This window comes from Folsomia candida, unplaced genomic scaffold (genome assembly GCF_002217175.1).
Source record: "Folsomia candida strain VU population unplaced genomic scaffold, ASM221717v1 Fcan01_Sc003, whole genome shotgun sequence".
Taxonomy (NCBI): Eukaryota; Metazoa; Arthropoda; class Collembola; order Entomobryomorpha; family Isotomidae; genus Folsomia; species Folsomia candida.
The window spans coordinates 451,880-470,213 of NW_019091195.1; the positions used below are offsets into that span (position 1 = coordinate 451,880).

At 37.1% G+C, this 18,334-nt stretch overlaps 4 protein-coding genes across 6 annotated transcripts; 3 read left to right on the forward strand and 1 right to left on the reverse strand.

Annotated features, from left to right (window-relative positions):
- Positions 1–748: 748 nt before the first annotated feature.
- LOC118432898 (patellin-4-like) lies at positions 749–2,379 on the forward strand. The gene is made up of 7 exons (XM_022094413.2): positions 749–1,101; positions 1,167–1,242; positions 1,305–1,348; positions 1,426–1,540; positions 1,616–1,819; positions 1,896–1,976; positions 2,041–2,379. The coding sequence occupies exons 1-7, from the start codon at positions 973–975 to the stop codon at positions 2,268–2,270; spliced, it is 879 nt and encodes a 292-aa protein (XP_021950105.1). The 5' UTR covers positions 749–972; the 3' UTR covers positions 2,271–2,379.
- A 732-nt stretch (positions 2,380–3,111) lies between these two features.
- Positions 3,112–5,988, forward strand: LOC110847465 (pickpocket protein 28). Its single transcript, XM_035848945.1, has 11 exons — positions 3,112–3,227; positions 3,296–3,496; positions 3,635–3,860; positions 4,164–4,321; positions 4,406–4,625; positions 4,696–4,830; positions 4,905–5,040; positions 5,116–5,193; positions 5,267–5,417; positions 5,482–5,591; positions 5,669–5,988. Exons 1-11 carry the CDS (start codon positions 3,112–3,114, stop codon positions 5,986–5,988), a joined length of 1,851 nt encoding a protein of 616 aa, XP_035704838.1.
- A 1,191-nt stretch (positions 5,989–7,179) lies between these two features.
- LOC110847751 lies at positions 7,180–9,230 on the forward strand. Of its 3 annotated transcripts, none has more exons than XR_004834493.1 (7): positions 7,180–7,378; positions 7,458–7,558; positions 7,637–7,793; positions 7,861–8,162; positions 8,231–8,412; positions 8,546–8,594; positions 8,736–9,230. XR_004834493.1 is itself a non-coding variant. In XM_022094746.2 (6 exons), exons 1-5 carry the CDS (start codon positions 7,294–7,296, stop codon positions 8,381–8,383), a joined length of 798 nt encoding a protein of 265 aa, XP_021950438.1. In that variant the 5' UTR covers positions 7,180–7,293; the 3' UTR covers positions 8,384–8,412; positions 8,546–9,230. The 3 variants fall into 3 exon arrangements, 1 of the variants encoding a protein (XP_021950438.1); XR_004834494.1 differs by having other exon boundaries at positions 8,790–9,230; XM_022094746.2 differs by having other exon boundaries at positions 8,546–9,230.
- A 5,674-nt stretch (positions 9,231–14,904) lies between these two features.
- Positions 14,905–15,825, reverse strand: LOC110847640. The gene is made up of 5 exons (XM_022094620.2): positions 15,666–15,825; positions 15,510–15,588; positions 15,394–15,444; positions 15,212–15,325; positions 14,905–15,142 (listed from the first exon to the last, which is right to left on the reverse strand). Exons 1-5 carry the CDS (start codon positions 15,723–15,725, stop codon positions 15,012–15,014), a joined length of 435 nt encoding a protein of 144 aa, XP_021950312.1. The 5' UTR covers positions 15,726–15,825; the 3' UTR covers positions 14,905–15,011.
- Between the last annotated feature and the right edge of the window lie 2,509 nt (positions 15,826–18,334).

The window sequence follows — 18,334 nt, forward strand, 5'->3', positions numbered from 1 at the left end:
TACATAAATATGTGTAACTGCTTGACAGCACATACCTTTGTCCACACATATCTACATAGGTACGTAGCTTTCAAGAATAATTCTATTAACGAACGAATGTCCAAAATGTCCTCTTTCTTGCATGCAGTAATATCATTTCACGATGCTCTGGTTTACACGTGCAAATAATTAGACTCACTTTTTCCTTTAAATCGTATTAAGGAAAGGGCTTAAAAATTCTGAGTTTGGAACTTGTACGGACAACAAGATAAACAGGAAGACAGGGGATAAACTCATTCTGCGAAATCAGCATAATGAATTCACCAATAATAACAGATTAATGATTACGATGCGAAGCTGAATCCATGTTTATCATTATCCAGGATTTTAAACATGTTGCATTCGGATGGAATTTAGATTTGCATTGGTTCAGTCCGAGCCATTTTTATATCACCTCGAAATTACGAAGTATTATTTGTATGATTATTATATATAATATAATATTAATTGTATGGTCATTACGAATGCGTTTCAAAAAAGTTAATTCAACAAAGTCAACCTGATCCGCTATGACTCATTGCGTCAATGTGTCATCACACAAACCGCATTCATTTTTAAAAAGTAAGAACTGGTTGATCAAGTTTCTACAATGACATGAGAGAAAAGTTATACAATTCTGAAACGGAGTTATGATAAACAGAATAAACTTAAACTATTTTAAGGTGGATAAAACTTTAGATAAAAATGCCATGTCTTGTTCGTAGGATGTCTGGCTGATTGGCTTGTTTCCACGCAACTGACAATGTATACTTTCCTCCAGCCATGCAATTAAGACAAAACAAAGGCAAACTGAAAGCATCTTAATAAATTGTTTATAATAATGTGCTACTTGGACAGGTTTTTCTCAGTTGCACCAAATTCATAGCTCCAGTCTTATCGCACACACTATTGTTTAATCATTTCATTATACAAAATATTTAAATTGTTCAGACAATGATTTGTTTGCGTAAAGCTGTGATTATAACATTTTTCCTGGTTTCGGTTCTTTTCCGGTTTTCGGTGGAATTATCCTTGAATGAATTTCTTACACTTTCAGAAGATCAAAAAATTAAATTGGACACTGTAAGTGGTTAACCATTTTTTTAACTCTGATTTATCAGCAGTTATAATTAACCTTCGTATTAAAGTTTAGAGAACTAATCAGTCCCCGACTTCCGGAGGATTACATGAGAAAAGATGTCTACCTTATTCGCTGGTTAAGAGGTATTCAAACTAATGTCATCCGTTCTGAAGTTTAAATACGTATTGTGCTTTACTGAATTTAGATAGTGATTTTGATATCCCAACTGCTGAAAAACGTCTCATGAATGTAAGACAAGTATACAATTCAACATTTTGTAATGCTAAAGACTTTAGCTTACTCTTCCATTTTTAAAAACGCATCAGTTGGTCTCTTGGAGGAAAGAAAATCAAATGGACACCATTTTCCAAGAAGACTGGGAGAAGTTTGATTACGAATTTAAAATTCACGTGGAGGGTTGTGATCGGGATAAAAAACCAGGTAGTCATTTTTTTTATTCGAGAAAATATTTTAACAATTATGTCCAGATTTTCAAATAATTTCGATTTCATGTAGTGATATCGGTGCCGGTGGATTGGGACGTGCGACGCATTGTCATAAGTGGCGAATCCAAAAAATTTATGCGATATATTGATCGAATATTTGAAGAAGCAGATTTGATGGTGAGGAAAATGACGAATGAAGGACAAAATGTGACCCAAATCACCATGCTGTTTGATTTAAGTAACTTTAACCTTATTCAACAAGGATGCGGACGATGTATGTAACAGTAATTGATTAAATGCGTTATTTTATATAAGTGCATATTAATGCTTAACACGTTAATTGTTAACAGGTCTTACAGCGTACTTTTACCTGATAACGACATATGAGAAGCATTTTGTCGGTTTAATTCATAGGATCATTCTAATTAACAGTACGAACTTATATTATTTAGTCATATTTAAATTTTGTCTGATAAGGAAGTTGTGATTTTGCAGCTCCCGAAGTATTCCTTCCATTGTACGACATCCTAAAAACCGCCCTGTCCAAACAGACGCGTGACATAATCACCGTTTTGGGGAGGGACAAAGCAAGCTCGTTACGACACCTTTCGGAGGAAATCGACAAAGATCAGTTATCTCGAAAGTACTTGGGATCAAAGAAAGAATCATTAGATTTCCAAGAGTTGCGAGACTCGGGAGATACATATAAATGTACAAATTCTTAGAAATTATACTTAATACGATAAAACAGGTATTGTATTTATCAGTTGAATAAAAAAGTATTTTCTAAAATGTTAGAAAGATTGAAAGTTAAATAAATAATTTATAAGAGTGGATTTCTCGTAAGACATGTACCTACACTTGCATCATTATCAGGCAACTTTTAAAAAAATTGAAATTGGCAAGCTAAGTTTGGATTAAAATCAAGGACGAATAATAAAGTTGCTGTTAGGGTTATAAATGCAAGGCAACATTAGGGATGATCAAATTGGATTTACATATATTCATACCACTATTCATATTGTTGGTAAAAATTGTAATAAGTATTTTTAAAGCTCAATGACCAAAACTCTTTGCCTGTTTACATACATACATAATTATAATCCGTCAATGAGTAAGGAACGAAAAGCAGATACCTTAAAGTATATACCACAATTCATAATTCATAACTGTATCACTCCAACGAGGAAAAAGTTTCAGAGTATTTCCGTTTCTCGGATATATTTACTTATGAAAATAATGAATCCCACTCGAATAGCGAAATCAATATCTAATTACATATATCCTATTTTTGGGCTGCTTGTGTGTTTGTTTCAACTTATTGCCCTATCGCCAATTCCGAAACTACTTTTAATTACGATATTTATATTCCGTGAATTATTCAGCACTTTCAAAGTAGACATGCAGAAAAAGTTTTATCATAAGAACCTATCTGTTTTATCACTCCTAACTTTTAATCTTTGCAAAAATAGGAGTTGAGACATGCCAATTCATAACTTGCAAGGAATATATGTATATATTACCATGTGTAACTAGCATATCTTACTCGAGATCTTAACTTGAGCAATGCATTTCAATGCTCAAAATCATACTGAAAATTCTCTTTGTCTCAGATTTTTGCGAGATTCAACAATTCACGGCCTCAAGTATTTGTCGCAGAGAAAAAGACCACATGTCGAAAGGTTTTTTACATTCAAATTTAGTCACACTAAACAAACTAATTCAAAACATCATTAAATTTTCCTTCCAGAATATGCTGGTTACTAACTCTGCTCACCTCTCTGGGCGCATCCGCATACTTGATTTATGGCATCATTGAAAAATGGAATGCCAGCCCAGTCATTGTTTCATTTCAGCCTTCTCAAACGTCCGTAATGGACGTCCCATTTCCTGCAGTAACCGTTTGCAGCTCAAATCGTTTCAAGAAATCCGCCGTCGATAGATTTCTTAGGTTAGAATAAATTTGACACATTTTTGCGTTTGATAATTTCTGGAGAAAGCCAAATTATTAAATTTTTATGAATAATTCAAACTTATCAGGCTATAAAAGTGTCACATATTTAACGCTTTAAACAACCATGTAATTTAGAGATGTGAACTCAGAGGATCCGGAAGAGTCGCATATAGCAAAATCAGTCTTACGTCAACTGGACCACGTTTGCAGCTTAAGCAACACTTTCTCCACCTACTTCAACTACTCCCTCAACGAAACCACGGTCAACGCCTGCGAGAGACTTGGCATCGGGTGTGGAAATCACCCTGGCATGCTTGCATCAGAGAATATCCCGTATCCAGTTTTACTTCAGTTTGCGTTGGTATGCAACTTAAATTCTTACTTATGAACATATGTAAGTCCGACTTACATAAATAGATCACAAAAACGGGTCAATTTTTAAAGTTGGAAAGTTGGTTTTTCGAAAAGATCGATCTCAAACAATATTTCTGAAATTTGCATTTTAATTGTGTTGAAACTGTATTTACATATGCAAGTCGGACGACAATATGTGCGCATGCACATATTTGCAACTTAAGCAAATTTTGCGTAACCAATGCTCATAATTAGTTTTAAGAAAGGATTCATTAATGCATTTGTATAATGTTCATTAAATATTTCGCAGTCATTTCAATCATGCGGGGATATGATCCCATTATGTCTTTGGGAGGGCAAGAAGCTGAACATGGGATCATGTGAAGAAATTTTCAAACCCGTCATTACTGATATGGGCTTCTGTTGCACATTTAATTCAGTGCCGAGGCAATATCTTTTGAGAAATGAGTAATTTTTTCCTATACTAATGTCGCTATTTATTGTCTGATGTGCTATAGTACATAAAAGGATATGTCTGATACATTTGTGTAGGTCAATCTTTTTAAGTTCCGCGATAAGTGAGGAGGATGTCCGGTTTTGGGAAGCATTCAATCTGGACAACCTTCTGGAAACGGATCACCACACGAATAAAGGATACCGAAAACATGTAAAGTTTCAAAAGAAAGCCGGACAAACGTCGGGGCTTTCATTTCTCGTAAACACAGATGCGAATGAATACTTTTGCGCAAACCATGACAGCTTTGGCTTCAGGGTATCAAATGAAAATGCACTGTTAAGTATTCCATATTTCTATGAGTTCCAATAAAATTTATCGTCGTCAGGTGCACGCGCATTCGCTGGTTGAGGTCTCACACGTCGCAGAGTTTGGAGTAGCAATTGCTCCTAATTCAGAATTGTTCCTGAGTCTTCAAGCAGAAGTGACCAAGTCGGAGAAAGCAATCCGAGATATGAACGTTGTAAGCAGCGTTTAGTACAGTGTCTCACGAGGCATCTGAATAACTAAATTTTTGTACCATCAACTATTTGTTAGGAGCGTCGGAAATGTTACTACTCTGACGAACACCGACTGGATTCGTTCACTTTTTACACAGCGTCAAATTGTTTGGACCAATGTCTATCCGAAGAAATTGCGAAAGGTTGCAATTGTATCCGGTTTGACCTCGCGTGTATGTTGTACATTGCACACTTATGTACCACGAATCACTTAAAATACATCACAAATAATAATTTTTCACTTTTAGTGAAGTTTTCATCAGTCGAGTTCGAAAATGTGACTTACTGTGAGGGACCAGCATTCAAATGTGCAAAACTAGTGATGGGTGGGCTTAAATATTTTTGAAAATCACGATATGAGAGTTTTCTTAGCACTTTTGACGGTTTATGAATTTTCAGGAAATGTGTCCAAAGTAGGAACGGAAATAATTTGCCCACATTGTAAACCAACCTGCAACAAAATTGAGTACATTGCTCAGTTGTCGTCTCTGCGACTGAGGGAAGATTTCACAATACGCGTGGAGCTGGACGAGGAGGACGAAGGAAATACGTAAATAAATATGCAAAATATAACGCTGTTCGAAATATTCCTTAAATCCTAATTTTTACTTCAGTCCGGATAACTTTGTTCGTCCGAATGCATCAATTGTTCACGTATTTTTTGGGTCGGATAATGTCTACTCGAGGGTTAGGAAAAATATGTACGATTCCAACGACTTTTTCGGTAAAATTGAACTACATGTGTACTCAATGATTTAAGTTGCAAATATTTATCATCATAACTGTTTCTTGTGACCACAGCACACATTGGGGGAATTCTTGGTCTATTTCTTGGCCTTTCTGTGATCAGTGCCGTCGAACCGATTAACCTTCTGTTTTGGAAGATTGCTCAAATATTTTCCAAAAAGTCGAAAGTTAACCCACAAAATCAAAGCCCTGATACCACATTGCGAAATGACCGCTCATTTTATGCACCATCCCCAAAAAATTACTACGCCGAGATGCCAAATGCAAGTCAAGTTCCATGGTTCAAAAACCAATATTCCATCTTTGGACCAACAATGCATGGAAATCGTTTGCATCCGAAGGGGCATGATAGCATTATGAGCCGCCGGTATTAAACACACAATGTATTTAACAAGAAAATTTTTAAGCATTTAACTTGGAAAATATTCTTCATGATAAGATACATACTGAAAGTTCTATCTGTATAAATAAGCATGAATAATTTAATATGCAATTCGCTATAGTGAAATTAGTGGTAGCTATGTATTGTTAACTATTATCAGCATCTTAAGTAAAGAAAATATACCATCAATTGTTGAAAGAGTTCGAAATAATTCTTTGGAGTTTTTGAATTTATTTGCACAGTGACGGCTATTTAGGTATCATACATCCAGCATACCAAACTTTGTGAAAAACAAGTTTGTGAAATAAGTAAATAAATCAAACAATGCACTTTTAATCACAGTTCATTATGATTAAGTTGCATTCAATGTAAATTGCATCGACTCAGTTTCATCCTGCTACATATTTAGATACAGACATCTAGGTACATACTTATGTAGATATACATACAATACGTATCTAACTGTCTACGACCATACATGCTGATAAAGTTAGTGTGTCAAGTTGAGTAATATCGTCCTGGTTGAGACATAATCTGTCTGTCTGCCTGATTTCGACAAATCCTATAAAACTTATCCGTAGTCGATTGATTTGAAATTTGATACACATGCAAAATTAGATAAGTATGTCCCAAGCGTTCGGAGTTAGAGTATTAGAAATGGTAGCAGAAGACTAAAACAAGTCAATATCTCGAGAGACCGACGCTATGTAATAAAGGAACACATTGGTTTTTCAAATTGGTACAGAAAAACACGTGGATTTTACATGCTATGTGGAAATGGGCATAATTTTACTTTCAAACTGATTTTCACATTTTTTAAAATATTGGTCGGGCGGACAGAAAATGGTCCGAGGTATATGCTGTTGCTCAATGTGTCGGATAATAAACTGCATTATATAATCGTGGACAAGTTACTTATGTATGGCATCGCCAAATCTTCAATCACTGTAATACAAGTAAATAAACAAACTATCCAATAATAATAATAAAATATCTAAAGCATTTTATAATTTTAGCACAAATATATCTATAAAACAAGGTGACGTTAACTAACTTCCAAATGAGATAATAAACAAGGAAAAGATGATCAATGCATAAAAGTAAACAAGTTCAAGGCTGTCTGATTCTGCATACATAGCTGTATTGTAAATACAATGGCAACTATTGTCAACTTGTCACTGGACCACTATGCATGCATATGTATGCACCCTATGCACTATGCATCTCAAATTGAGATTCTCAATGTGATCATTCGTCACTTGAACCGTTCACGATCACCAAGTCCATCAAAAGTAAAATGGAAATTTGTCAAAGCGAGAAACTACTAGAATTCACTACAGGAGAAGCAGAATGTTTACGATTCATTCACAAATTGATGAACGGTAGGTGCTAAATTAATTAATGGTTAATAAGATACATATTCGATATACATAAAAATGATATGAAGGCAAATATTTATAGACGACGAGGACTTACAACACTTGATAAAATTCTGGACAAACGAACTCGTGTTGATCATGATTCGCTCGTTCAAATTGAACCCACACAAGATCTTTCGTGTGGTAGGCATGCATTTTAATTTACGTTAGATTTTATTCAATGCAATTTACTGATATACTTATTTACTAACTTATTTGCAGACTAAACGTCTCCTGCACTGTTGTACCAAGACATTTCCCGACCTCTTCTCTCTGGTAGACTCGACGAAACTTGAACCGACTTTGGCAAAAAAAATGTTTCAAAGGGTTAACATGGGTGAATGTACTCAATCCCCAGGAATTATCGTGTTTAGGTTCAGTAAGTCATACCTAAATAAATAAATAATACTTTAAATCCAATAATTTAAATTGACATATATGCACAGACCGTTGGAATCCTGACGAGGTTAGCGTCGACGAAGCGATAGCCGCGGGAATCCTGTACATTTATGAAGCGTCGAAGGACGCATACGTACAGAGGAATGGCGGCATGTTTGTAATGGATGCGGATGGAATTGAATTCTCCCATGTTAGACGAGCATCTTTTGACGTGATTAAAAAACTTAACTGTTTACTAAATGCGCTGCCACTTAAGTTTGTGGGTTGTGTCGTTATAAACTGCCCACCAGTCGTGGAAACGTTGTTTAATATTTTGAAGTATGCATTACGGGCGCGGAACAGAAAACTAGTGAGTGGGTTAACCAAGTAAAAAGCTTGATAAGATATCATAAACTGTGCATGTCATCTTATTTGTAGATTCATGTCGTCCATAAAAATTTAACACCGCTTCATGACATGGTTCAGGACAAAGAGTTGCTCCCAATTTACCAAAGGGCGCTTTCGCTGGTGGTGACGAATTTGTCGTTGAATAACCCCGGAACGGTTTGTCGTAGCGAGTCAAAATTTTGAACCGACGAGCATGTTATTCTCAGATAGAGGTGTGCAAAAATTCAACTCCCTACATTCAAAAATGCCTCCCCCACAGCCCCCAGAAGTTGAGACACTCATTCCAACTCTTTCCAAACTCCGTCTAAAAAATTCGGTCTCCACAGAAAATATTTTCTTTTCCAGTATCCGAACCCAAACAAGTCCATTTGACTTATATCAGGGGATTATACAGGTATTTCACTATTCGAAATGATTTTTATCCCCAATCTAGCTTCAAGGTCCTTTGCATAATCTTGGGTCAACTTTTCCGTCTGGGAAGACGCTGAGTCATTATGAAAAATCACCTTATTTATTTTTTTACCGTGCAATTTAGGAAAATGTCATTCTAAAAGTGGTTTCAATACACGGTCCACGTCATACCTTGCAGGTTCCTTCACTTTTTGGGGGACTTTGATAAGTGGGAGGACACCACGACCCGACATTGCACCCACAACCATAAACTGTTTAAAAAAGTTCTCCTTACGCGGAAGCACCAACTTGCGTGAATTGTTTTCGGCATTTGTCGTGTAGTAAGCTCTTGGAACCCAATTAGTAACTTGTAGAGAAATTAGTGCTTCGTCAAATGTCACCAATAACTCACTCTGATTCCTTGACTGAAAATTTAGTAGCAAAGGTGCAAAATGAGTACAAGATGCTTCATGATGCTATCAAAGAATGACAACATATTTCGCAAAGGTTAAAAAGATTAGTGTAAAGCACGTAATTCAAATGGTAGAGTTGAAAATTCAATTGATTTGCATTTATGTATATTTAAATAAAATTGTACAAATTATATAAATACAAGGTGATTTTAGTTGAACACAAGTGATGAAAAGTGATATTAGTTTAAGTGATGTTCTATTTATTTAATAATCATAACGAGAGCATACATACATAAATGTATACCTTGTAGCGATACATATATAAGTAACTAAACTATTTAACTAAATGAAGCTGGTTAAAGTGAGTTTACGAATTTATATTTACTATCAATTAAATGCGTGCATTGCATACATATGTAAAGGGTGGGCTTAAAGTTTCTGAAAAAAAATTAACTTCAAAACATAAGTAGTCAAAACTTTTTATTGCGTGTATAGAATATTATAATTTTTTGTACGATTATTAACTAATATTTAGAGTGTCCGCCACCAGCTTCCAACATTTGTTCAATGCGTGAATTGAATGACTGTGCCAAATTTTCCAAAACGGTAACCGGAATGCTTTCCCACTCATGTTGAAATCTTCTGAATAGCTCAGCGGTTGTGGTTGGATATGGCGGTTTGTACGCAGAATCCTTAACAATGGACCATAAATTCTCCAGAGGATTCAAATCTGGTGAATTTCCGGGCCACACCTATTTCCCCCACACTGTCAAAGGGAGCGCCTCCAAAACTTTGGTGGTCACTTTTGCAGTGTGTGCTGGTGCTCCATCTTGCTGAAAGGTGACCTTCTGTTGTTGGGGGAATAAAGTTGGGTCCTTCATGGATTTAATGTAAAGTGGGAGGATCTTGTCTTTGTAGTATGCAGCGTTTACGGTACCTCCACTTATCATATGCAGCTTTGTAACTCCTTGAGCACAGAAGCCACCAGCTACCATAACTTTTAGACCATGTTTTGGGGTCAATATTTTCGGGATTTTTTTCGGATCAGCTGTATAGTATCTTTGATTTTGTCTGTTACCAGTTGGTGACACCTCCAGCCAGGTTTCATCCGTAAGAAGAATGTGAGAGCGTTTCTGCTGCGCCCGTCTGTCGTCACCCAAATATCCCGTTCTCTTGACTGTTTCGCCGAATTTTAATCGGTCCTGAATATTTTTTTGAGTCAGAATCTGTTTCTTAGGTCTTTTGTAAGCCGTTTTGCCCCATTTTTGCTTTTTTACGTAATTTCGAACCGCAGCACGACTTATTTTCTTCCCCTTCTTTTGATACCTCGCCGACTCGTTCAGCTTCTTTAGTGTTTTCCTCACGGATCCACCAATTTTCTCCTTCAAATTTCTTGTTATTTGCGATTTTGAAGTAGGGGAGAGTGCTGTGGGTCGGCCTGACCTTTTTTTGTCCACCACGGTACGGCGACCTTCCCACAGTTTGACCGTATTGTAAGCAACTCCTAGTTTCCTCGAAATTTGGGAGGCACCATATCCCTCGCTCAATAGAGTTTGAATCTGCACCCTTTTCTCTTCTCGACTCCTCATATTGTTGGACTACAAGGGGAAAAAAGCTTTGTTTACATGACTGCTGGTTTCCGAATAATATTGATTTTTATGAGGCGAGCTCACCTGATTTCACTCTTTTCAGAAACTTTAAGCCCACCCTTTATGTATTTATAATATGAAAACCGTATGCACTAAAACTTGACTTTTAACTGTCACTTATGAAGGGTTGTCCATTTCCTGAGTGTCTCTTTAATAATACTTCAAGGTAAGGTGTATACAATACTAAACTAATAAATAATGCCTTCAGTTGCTTAAAAAATTATTGGGTCGATCGTCAAATTAGCTATTTTAATTAAGGTGGCAAACCTCTACATATGTACATGCATACACATTTCTTGGTTTAGGTATGTAAATACTTATCTTTATCTTTATTTTTAATTTAAGTTAGAATTATCGGATCGCATGGATGACATTTTTAAGGTGATTTATTCACGAACTTTCAGGGTTCAACTGCCCCCTTCTTCAGGTGTAAAAGTGTCAAACTTATCTTTAATTAGGGTAATTATTTTCAATAGGCAGAAATTGTAATCGTTGAATATCCCAGACTTTAGTTAATAAGATATATTTGTCTTTTTTTGTGACTAAAGTGACTAATGTCAGAGTTTTTCATGACACATGCATATACATAATTAATTTCCAATTGCAATTTTTATAAACACTTACACACTTTTAACTTGCAATACCCGCACCTTGTGATTTACAAATGAAACCTTGTCTTTCCATAATCTTCCCCGAAAATATTCTATCAAAAAAATTATCAAAGCTAAAGCACAGCCGCCGCCCAAAATGTAAAACGACCCAATCAAATGTTTCATCGTGATGAGATTATTGCCTGCCGTCGAATCCGTCTTGCGCTTAACGTTGGTGGCATTCATTCCTCTCATTTTCTCTTCCAAAGCAATTCTTTCCTTCCGGACGAACTGTAAGTCTAACGCGACCAGTCTTCCCGAAAGTCCAGAATCCATAATTTGCTCTAAATATTTATCCATCTCCGATTTCCACACGGTTCGCTTCTTAGTAATTAATCCTATCCGTATGAAATAGGCGGATGCAGAAGTAGCCTTGATGAAGGGCAAGTTACCACTTGAATCACTCACGTATCGTTGAGCTAAATACTCTGGAAGCGTAGAAAATGAAATGCAGGCGGAGTCTTGAGTATGGATCACTTCCTTTAAGCATTCCAACTCCCCCTTAAATACGACCGAGTTAAAAAGTTTGACAAATGTGGGATTCGTCGTCGACTTGGCGATGCCGCTGATTGCTCCCGACTTTTGGGCGAAAATAGAATAGCCGGCTTGTGCCAAACTTTCATACGTGGATGGAGGAATTTTCAGGTTGGGGAACGCTAGGCTCGTCGTCAACTTTGATTTATATCCGGTCTGAATAATGACAACGAAAAGAAGCCAAAAAGAGGCCAGTAGACGAACGTCGGACAGGGTTAGGGATGGAATTCCGGTGCCATCTCCTTGCTCAAGAAGGGCAGAGTAGACAAATCGGATCGTTGCAGGAAATCCGACCTTTTTCCGGTGTCTGGGTCTTTTTTCGAACTTTATTGTTAAAACTAGGAGAAACGCCGTCACAATTATGACACAACATGATCCCAAGAATGCCCATACTTCTCCCTGTAACGGATGATAGACTGCCCTCCAACTAAAGTGTGGTCTTGGTGTGGCAGTAATGAAGGTGAGGAATTCGTATGCAGCAGGCGATGAGAAATCAACGACACGTGTCCGCTCGAGAATTTCTGCACATCCGCCAATGGCTGCTTTTCCGGAGAGGACGTCACCCATGGTTCCGATCCATGTCCCGTTTTGGAGTCGAAATCCAGAAGTTTCAGTGCCAAAAAATACTGGTGTAAAATTCATCCGCCTTGCAACTTCGAGAACTATAAGGTTCAATGGACCTCGGCCTGAGGTCCACGTTCCATTTATGAAGCGAACTTCACTAATCAATTTTGATTCGGTGGCAAGGCTAATGGATAATGGGATTAAGTTGAAGTTATGAAAGTGAGAGGGAAAAAGTACACCAGGTTCGATAGGAATATTCACATCAAGCTGAATCTTTGTGATAGCAGGTAGGGTTGCCGCGGGTAACGGGTCGGGTACCCGTTACTCGCATACCCGCACGATTCTTGCGGGTACCCGTTATCTGCGGGTAGCGAGAACTACCCGCACGGGTAACGGGTAGTTCAGTTTTTATTTAATTTGCGACATAAATCAGTTCACAAAGAAAGTTAGCAGTAAGTTACCAACAAAAGTGTCAATTTAGTCTTTATTCATTTCAAAATTTGTCATTTGCCAGTAATTAACGTTTATAGCGAGCGTCTTTTCGGAAGCCACAGAAACCTACGGCAGCCTCAAATACCTTACACGTCCCGAAAATTCGGAGAACTTATTGTTACTCAAGTATAATTTGCCTGATCTAAAATATCAGTAATAAATATGTTAACTTGTATTTGTGTGTATTTATGTATGTAAGACTGACAAGATTTTAATTTGAAGATGGAAAACCAGAATCAGATGGAAAGCAAAAATTTTATTTGTAGACAATTCTTTTAAATCAAAATTTCAAAAAATCATACTAAAAATTAACCTTTTTTCAAGCACACCAAGCTACACCACGATTGTCTAGGGAGTGTATCAAAAAGTCAAGCCAAACATTAGGAATCGCGTGATACTTTCCGTGGAATGACTTTGAAGAAATGACTTTGATGGAATGATTTCTACTTTGAAGAAAAATATTGGTGGGAAAGTTCAATTTTTAAGTTAATGTTCTGCATCTTATTCCTCCACTGGACGAAAACTATGATGGACTTTCAACTCTGCCCCCAATAGTTTTCGTTAATCGGACTATTCAACCGAAAGATAAGTGATAATTCCTAATTTTTGGCCTGATTGTTTCGCAGAATGGACAGGATTTGAATATTTTGGTTGGCATAGATTCTGAAATGCCGATCTTGTATTTTATCTGCAAGTTTTCATTCAGTCCTGTCGTGCTTAGCAGGATATCCGCAACTGTTTCTTCTTCATATGAGTGAAATATAAAATAGTCTTGATCTGTTGCAATTCCAAATGATATTTGCAATATTTTGACGGAGTTGATTAGTGTTTCTTGGTCATTATTCGTGTTGGATAACAAGACCACGTTGCAGTGGGGGCGTATTTTTGGCACATCTTGTGATTGGGATTTGTTTTTATCTTGCGAGACTAAATACTTGATGGAATAAAGGGTACGAATGTTGCTCAAGGATGGGAACACGTTGTGTAATAAATTGTCATCATGCGCAATAAGGACAAAACACTGAGGTAGAGATGTACGAAATACTTTGAGTAAGATTTCTGTCTCGGAAACAACATCCACTGTGGCACAAAATCCTATTGTTGAAAGTATTATGACACACTTCACAAATTTTGAAATATGCATTTTTCCAAAATATGTCGTCGTAGATTTGTGTCTCATTTGCAGCAAGAAAATGAAAGTAATGCAGATCGGAATTGAAGATTTTATTTATACGAGCCATGCATTTGTTTGCGAGAAATAATGGACCCCATTTATCCCTCCAGTGTAGAGACAAAGGACTGCAGGAGGCCAATAAAAAGTGCATAGACATGGTTTCTGCATTTTGCGGAAGGTAAAAACCATTCCGTGTCTCTTCCTATGACGCCTAATCACAAAACATGAAAATAATAATGAGCGAATCAAACAATCATACGGAGAAACTCGATTAAGAAAGTAAAGGCTAAACGACTAGTTAGTCAAAAGTGCCTACATACTTAATAACATCCTTCATGCTGGAGTGACATTTTTTCCGCCGGAGTGAAAGTGACAGACCGGCTTTCCTCTTTTGCTTTCCTTGTACAAATATTAAACAGAAGGATAATTAGGCCCGTGGCTAATGGGCGGTCAAGGTTGAGTAGGCTTCTAAATGATTAGCATATAGATACCTAAAGTAAGTAGCAAGGCAATACACTATTGTAGTTATAAAACTATTTTTCACCTGCAGCGTTGTGGACGTGAAATTGCTTTCATGTCATTTACGTTTATGTAAATAGGAGACAGGTTTTCGAGTATGGACATGGACATGAGACACGCCCACGTACAAGGACAGAAATGTGCTTTGTGGGGTGCATAGTTAGATGACAATTAATTATGCAGTGTATTCTTATGTATGCACAATGAAACCGCATCAAATATGTTGCATGAAAGTATTAATCAATAGTACATTACATACATGATGCATTAATTAAATCTAAATTTAGCATTGCTAAAACGTGCACAAAAAACAAATTGCTGCATATTCATAAACTGCATAATATACTTTCCATTACTAGATTCATTTCAAGCTTTGCATCAAATATAATAAATAAATATTTGTAATTGTTTGATGCCACTCGTAACTTATTGACGGCTCAAAGTTGATCCAAGAGTGGTGAAATATTGAGCGAGGGAAGAAACCATGCCAGCACTTAATCCAGCCATGGTCGCATTTCCGGTTTGGAGCAAGGTTCCGAGCGTTGTGTAGCTCAATTCTGTAATTTGAAAATAAGTTATCTTTTTATGAAAAGTTGTCCGTTTTTTCATTTTCTACTAAATCTTACGCAATGGTGCAGTTCCGTTATTGCACTCGGTTGCATTTACTGTGGCGTTGGTGGGAATGGTTGGGCAGAATTGGACGCCAGACTCGCACACGGAGGCCGACGGTGTGGTGGAGCCTGTGCCATTGAAGCATTTTTTAAACAAGTTTTTTAACTTAAATACCTCGAATGCAATTTATACGTACGGCCGGGTCGTCGTGAAGATGTAGGTGTTTGCGGGGTGGTGGATGACCTGGCTGTGTAATGGTCATTAACCATGTATTAATTTTTTTTAAATGGCACGTTTTTTTCATTATCTTACCACATTCCGTGGCGCATTGTCCGGTCAAGATTTGAATGCTGTTGCAAAATGGGACACCACCAACACACGTGCCTTGTCCCTATAAATTTTTTTCAATTTTTTACGACCAGACAAATATTAATGATATATATATTTTTTTAATGTGGTTTATTTTACTCTAATTCCAACAACAGCTAATGAATAGAGGAGGAAAAGGGAGACGAAAAATTTTGCCATTTCAGAAAAGTTGTAATTTTCAATTTTTAACGATTTTTATCACACTATGAGTAATTGTGGTTGTTGATACAGTGATGAAAAGTACGCTCGAAGCAGAGTTTATATTTAGGCAAATCCAGAAATAAATTTCCATACGGTGCAGATTTTGACCTTAAAAAATTTGGGGTAAATCTTGAATTCATTAGATTAAGCAATTCATAGCAGATTTTTACATGCTTCATACAAGCGTGAATTATTTCAATTACGTGTAATACATAATTCAGAGCCTGCATTACGAGGTGTACCCTTGTTCTCTAAATTAATATTAAATAACCTTGAATCACGAAACAGAAAAAAATATGTTGTCTCAATATCAAATATTTTATACGAGGGTGCGAGCTGTGACGGTACATTGTTAAATCGCTTTGCTCGTAGGCAATCGTAATGAATTACTGGCAGTAAGTTTCGAGTTAATTACACACGTGCAATTCAGTACGTAGGTGATTACATAAGGCGAATGGCATGGGAGTCTTTATTTGAAAACATCTTCACGTCGTCTAGACGAATTTTTGCATCTGCACTTTACCATTAAACCGATTCTCTAACCGGTTTCTAGTAAAACAAAAAACGAGACTGACATTAAATGTATGGATGCAGCAATAATGACGAAATGCGCCTTAAAACTGCTCACGTTGTTCATATTATTCGGTATTCGTAGGCATTTTTATTAAAGGTTTTGCAATGTCATTTTTTTGGCATGCATTATTTTTACATTTTTATTTCCCATGTCCATTAAGCATATTGATTGCAATGAAGGAGCTGAGTTGAGCCAGTTTTTTTAAATACAAACATACCGGTTTTTTTACAAAATTGGAATTAAACATTGCAAAAAGTAATGTGGCTGATTTTCAACTGGTCGCGCCGTTTGGATAGCAACCAAAATCCACAGTTCTTCAAATCTGATTATGGATCTTTCAGGAAGTATTGCTTTATTATTATGAACTCTTTGAGAAGATTGAGACAATAATGACACTGTAAAAATTCATACATATTTGAATTTGATCATGTCATAAATGACCATGTTTAATACCATCAGCCATTGTCTCACCTGGATTTTGTGTAGATAAGTACAGGTAGTTTAACCGAAAAGTAGTTTCATGTGAGTGAAAATTTGTCTTAGAAAAAAACTGTGGCTGAAACGAGATATTTAGCAATTAGTGCGAAAAACCGAGAAAATTTTTTAGCCGGGCAACTTCTGTCTCTCTTAAACAATCCGCTTCAACCTTGCCGAATTTGCAACCTGAATATTTTAAACAAAATTATGGATGTAAGAAATTAAGGCTGTTTTCAATGTACTTATTTTGTTGAATGATTAAAAAATTATTATTCTTAATTGTCTTAAATCCATTTTTTTAGAAGCCGTCTTTAGCCTCTTTTAAGTAAATAATAGTTTATTAGAATACCTTTTTTTTACAAATTACTCCTTTGTATGGCTTTAATCCCATTATTTACATAAATGTAGTTATTTTTTTAAACCCAGCTTCACTGGCTGCATGTTTCATGAAAAGAGATGTGGCCAGTTTTTTAATCTATTTTTTTTCAACCCTTGTTTTGTTTTGGCAGGGTCCCAACATGTACTTAAATCCTTTGAGCCCGTGAAAAGCCATGACCTGAGAAATTGTTTATCTTCGGGACAACGGCTTTTCACGTTTCGTTTTTTCTATGCCAGCTTCAGATGACCGTCTTTCCACGGGGTACATATTTTTCGCCTGATTCGGGAAAATGGCAAAAACACGTTTGCCCAAATACATAGCTAGTAAAATTAAGTAGCCCGACTCCAGGCTTATGTAACTGGCGTGAATCTGCCAGAGTGAATCTGCAAAATATCCCGAGTCAGTTTGCGCAACATGTTTTATAGCAACTTTTATATGAAATTATGTACGTGTTGAATGACTAGTCGAGCAAAACTTCAGGTACTTGTTGGCCAAATATTTTCTTCGGACGATGAGATGCGACCCGTGAATGATGAGAACGAGAGTAAGTATTTAAATTAAATTCTGTATAGCAGGTTGACGCGGCATTTATAAAACCACCCCCACCCCCACCTAAATCGACCCCCACCCCCATCAAATCCACCCCCACCCCACCCCCATCCACCCCCACCCCCACCCCCATCCACCCCCACCCCCACCCCCATCCACCCCCACCCCCACCCCCACCTCCACCCCCATCCACCCCCACAATTTTTATGGGGCAACGTGAGATACCTTGGGGCAAAGTGAGATTCAATTTCATATTGGGGTATCGTTGGTAATTAGCGAGCGAAGCGAGCGGGTTAGGTTAGATCAACTAGGTACGCGGAAAGCCTGGCAGGCTGAGCTAGCAAACCTAGCTAGCTAGGCTAGATAGAACCTAGGTAGCTAGGCTAGATAGAACCTAGGTAGCTAGGGTAGCTAGAACCTAGGTAGCTAGGCTAGATAGAACCTAGGTAGCTAGGGTAGCTAGAACCTAGGTAGCTAGGCTAGATAGAACCTAGCTAGCTAGGCTAGATAGAACCTAGGTAGCTAGGGTAGCTAGAACCTAGGTAGCTAGGCTAGATAGAACCTAGGTAGCTAGGGTAGCTAGAACCT

What these genes read in the sequence shown, in the direction of transcription:
- LOC118432898 (XM_022094413.2), top strand. Translation starts at nt 973, where the DNA reads ATGATTTGTTTGCGTAAAGCTGTGATTATAACATTTTTCCTGGTTTCG. An exon ending in CTGAAAAACGTCTCATGAAT is followed by an intron (nt 1,349 to 1,425) that starts GTAAGACAAGTA and finishes AAAACGCATCAG; the next exon opens with TTGGTCTCTTGGAGGAAAGA. An exon ending in TCAACAAGGATGCGGACGAT is followed by an intron (nt 1,820 to 1,895) that starts GTATGTAACAGT and finishes AATTGTTAACAG; the next exon opens with GTCTTACAGCGTACTTTTAC.
- LOC110847465 (XM_035848945.1), top strand. Translation starts at nt 3,112, where the DNA reads ATGCATTTCAATGCTCAAAATCATACTGAAAATTCTCTTTGTCTCAGA. An exon ending in CAATCCGAGATATGAACGTT is followed by an intron (nt 4,831 to 4,904) that starts GTAAGCAGCGTT and finishes ACTATTTGTTAG; the next exon opens with GAGCGTCGGAAATGTTACTA. An exon ending in GAGGAGGACGAAGGAAATAC is followed by an intron (nt 5,418 to 5,481) that starts GTAAATAAATAT and finishes TTTTTACTTCAG; the next exon opens with TCCGGATAACTTTGTTCGTC.
- LOC110847751 (XM_022094746.2), top strand. Translation starts at nt 7,294, where the DNA reads ATGGAAATTTGTCAAAGCGAGAAACTACTAGAATTCACTACAGGAGAA. An exon ending in CACACAAGATCTTTCGTGTG is followed by an intron (nt 7,559 to 7,636) that starts GTAGGCATGCAT and finishes ACTTATTTGCAG; the next exon opens with ACTAAACGTCTCCTGCACTG. An exon ending in AATTATCGTGTTTAGGTTCA is followed by an intron (nt 7,794 to 7,860) that starts GTAAGTCATACC and finishes ATATATGCACAG; the next exon opens with ACCGTTGGAATCCTGACGAG.
- LOC110847640 (XM_022094620.2), bottom strand. Translation starts at nt 15,725, where the DNA reads ATGGCAAAATTTTTCGTCTCCCTTTTCCTCCTCTATTCATTAGCTGTT. An exon ending in ACAATGCGCCACGGAATGTG is followed by an intron (nt 15,445 to 15,509) that starts GTAAGATAATGA and finishes ACCATTACACAG; the next exon opens with CCAGGTCATCCACCACCCCG. An exon ending in ATCTTCACGACGACCCGGCC is followed by an intron (nt 15,326 to 15,393) that starts GTACGTATAAAT and finishes TCAATGGCACAG; the next exon opens with GCTCCACCACACCGTCGGCC.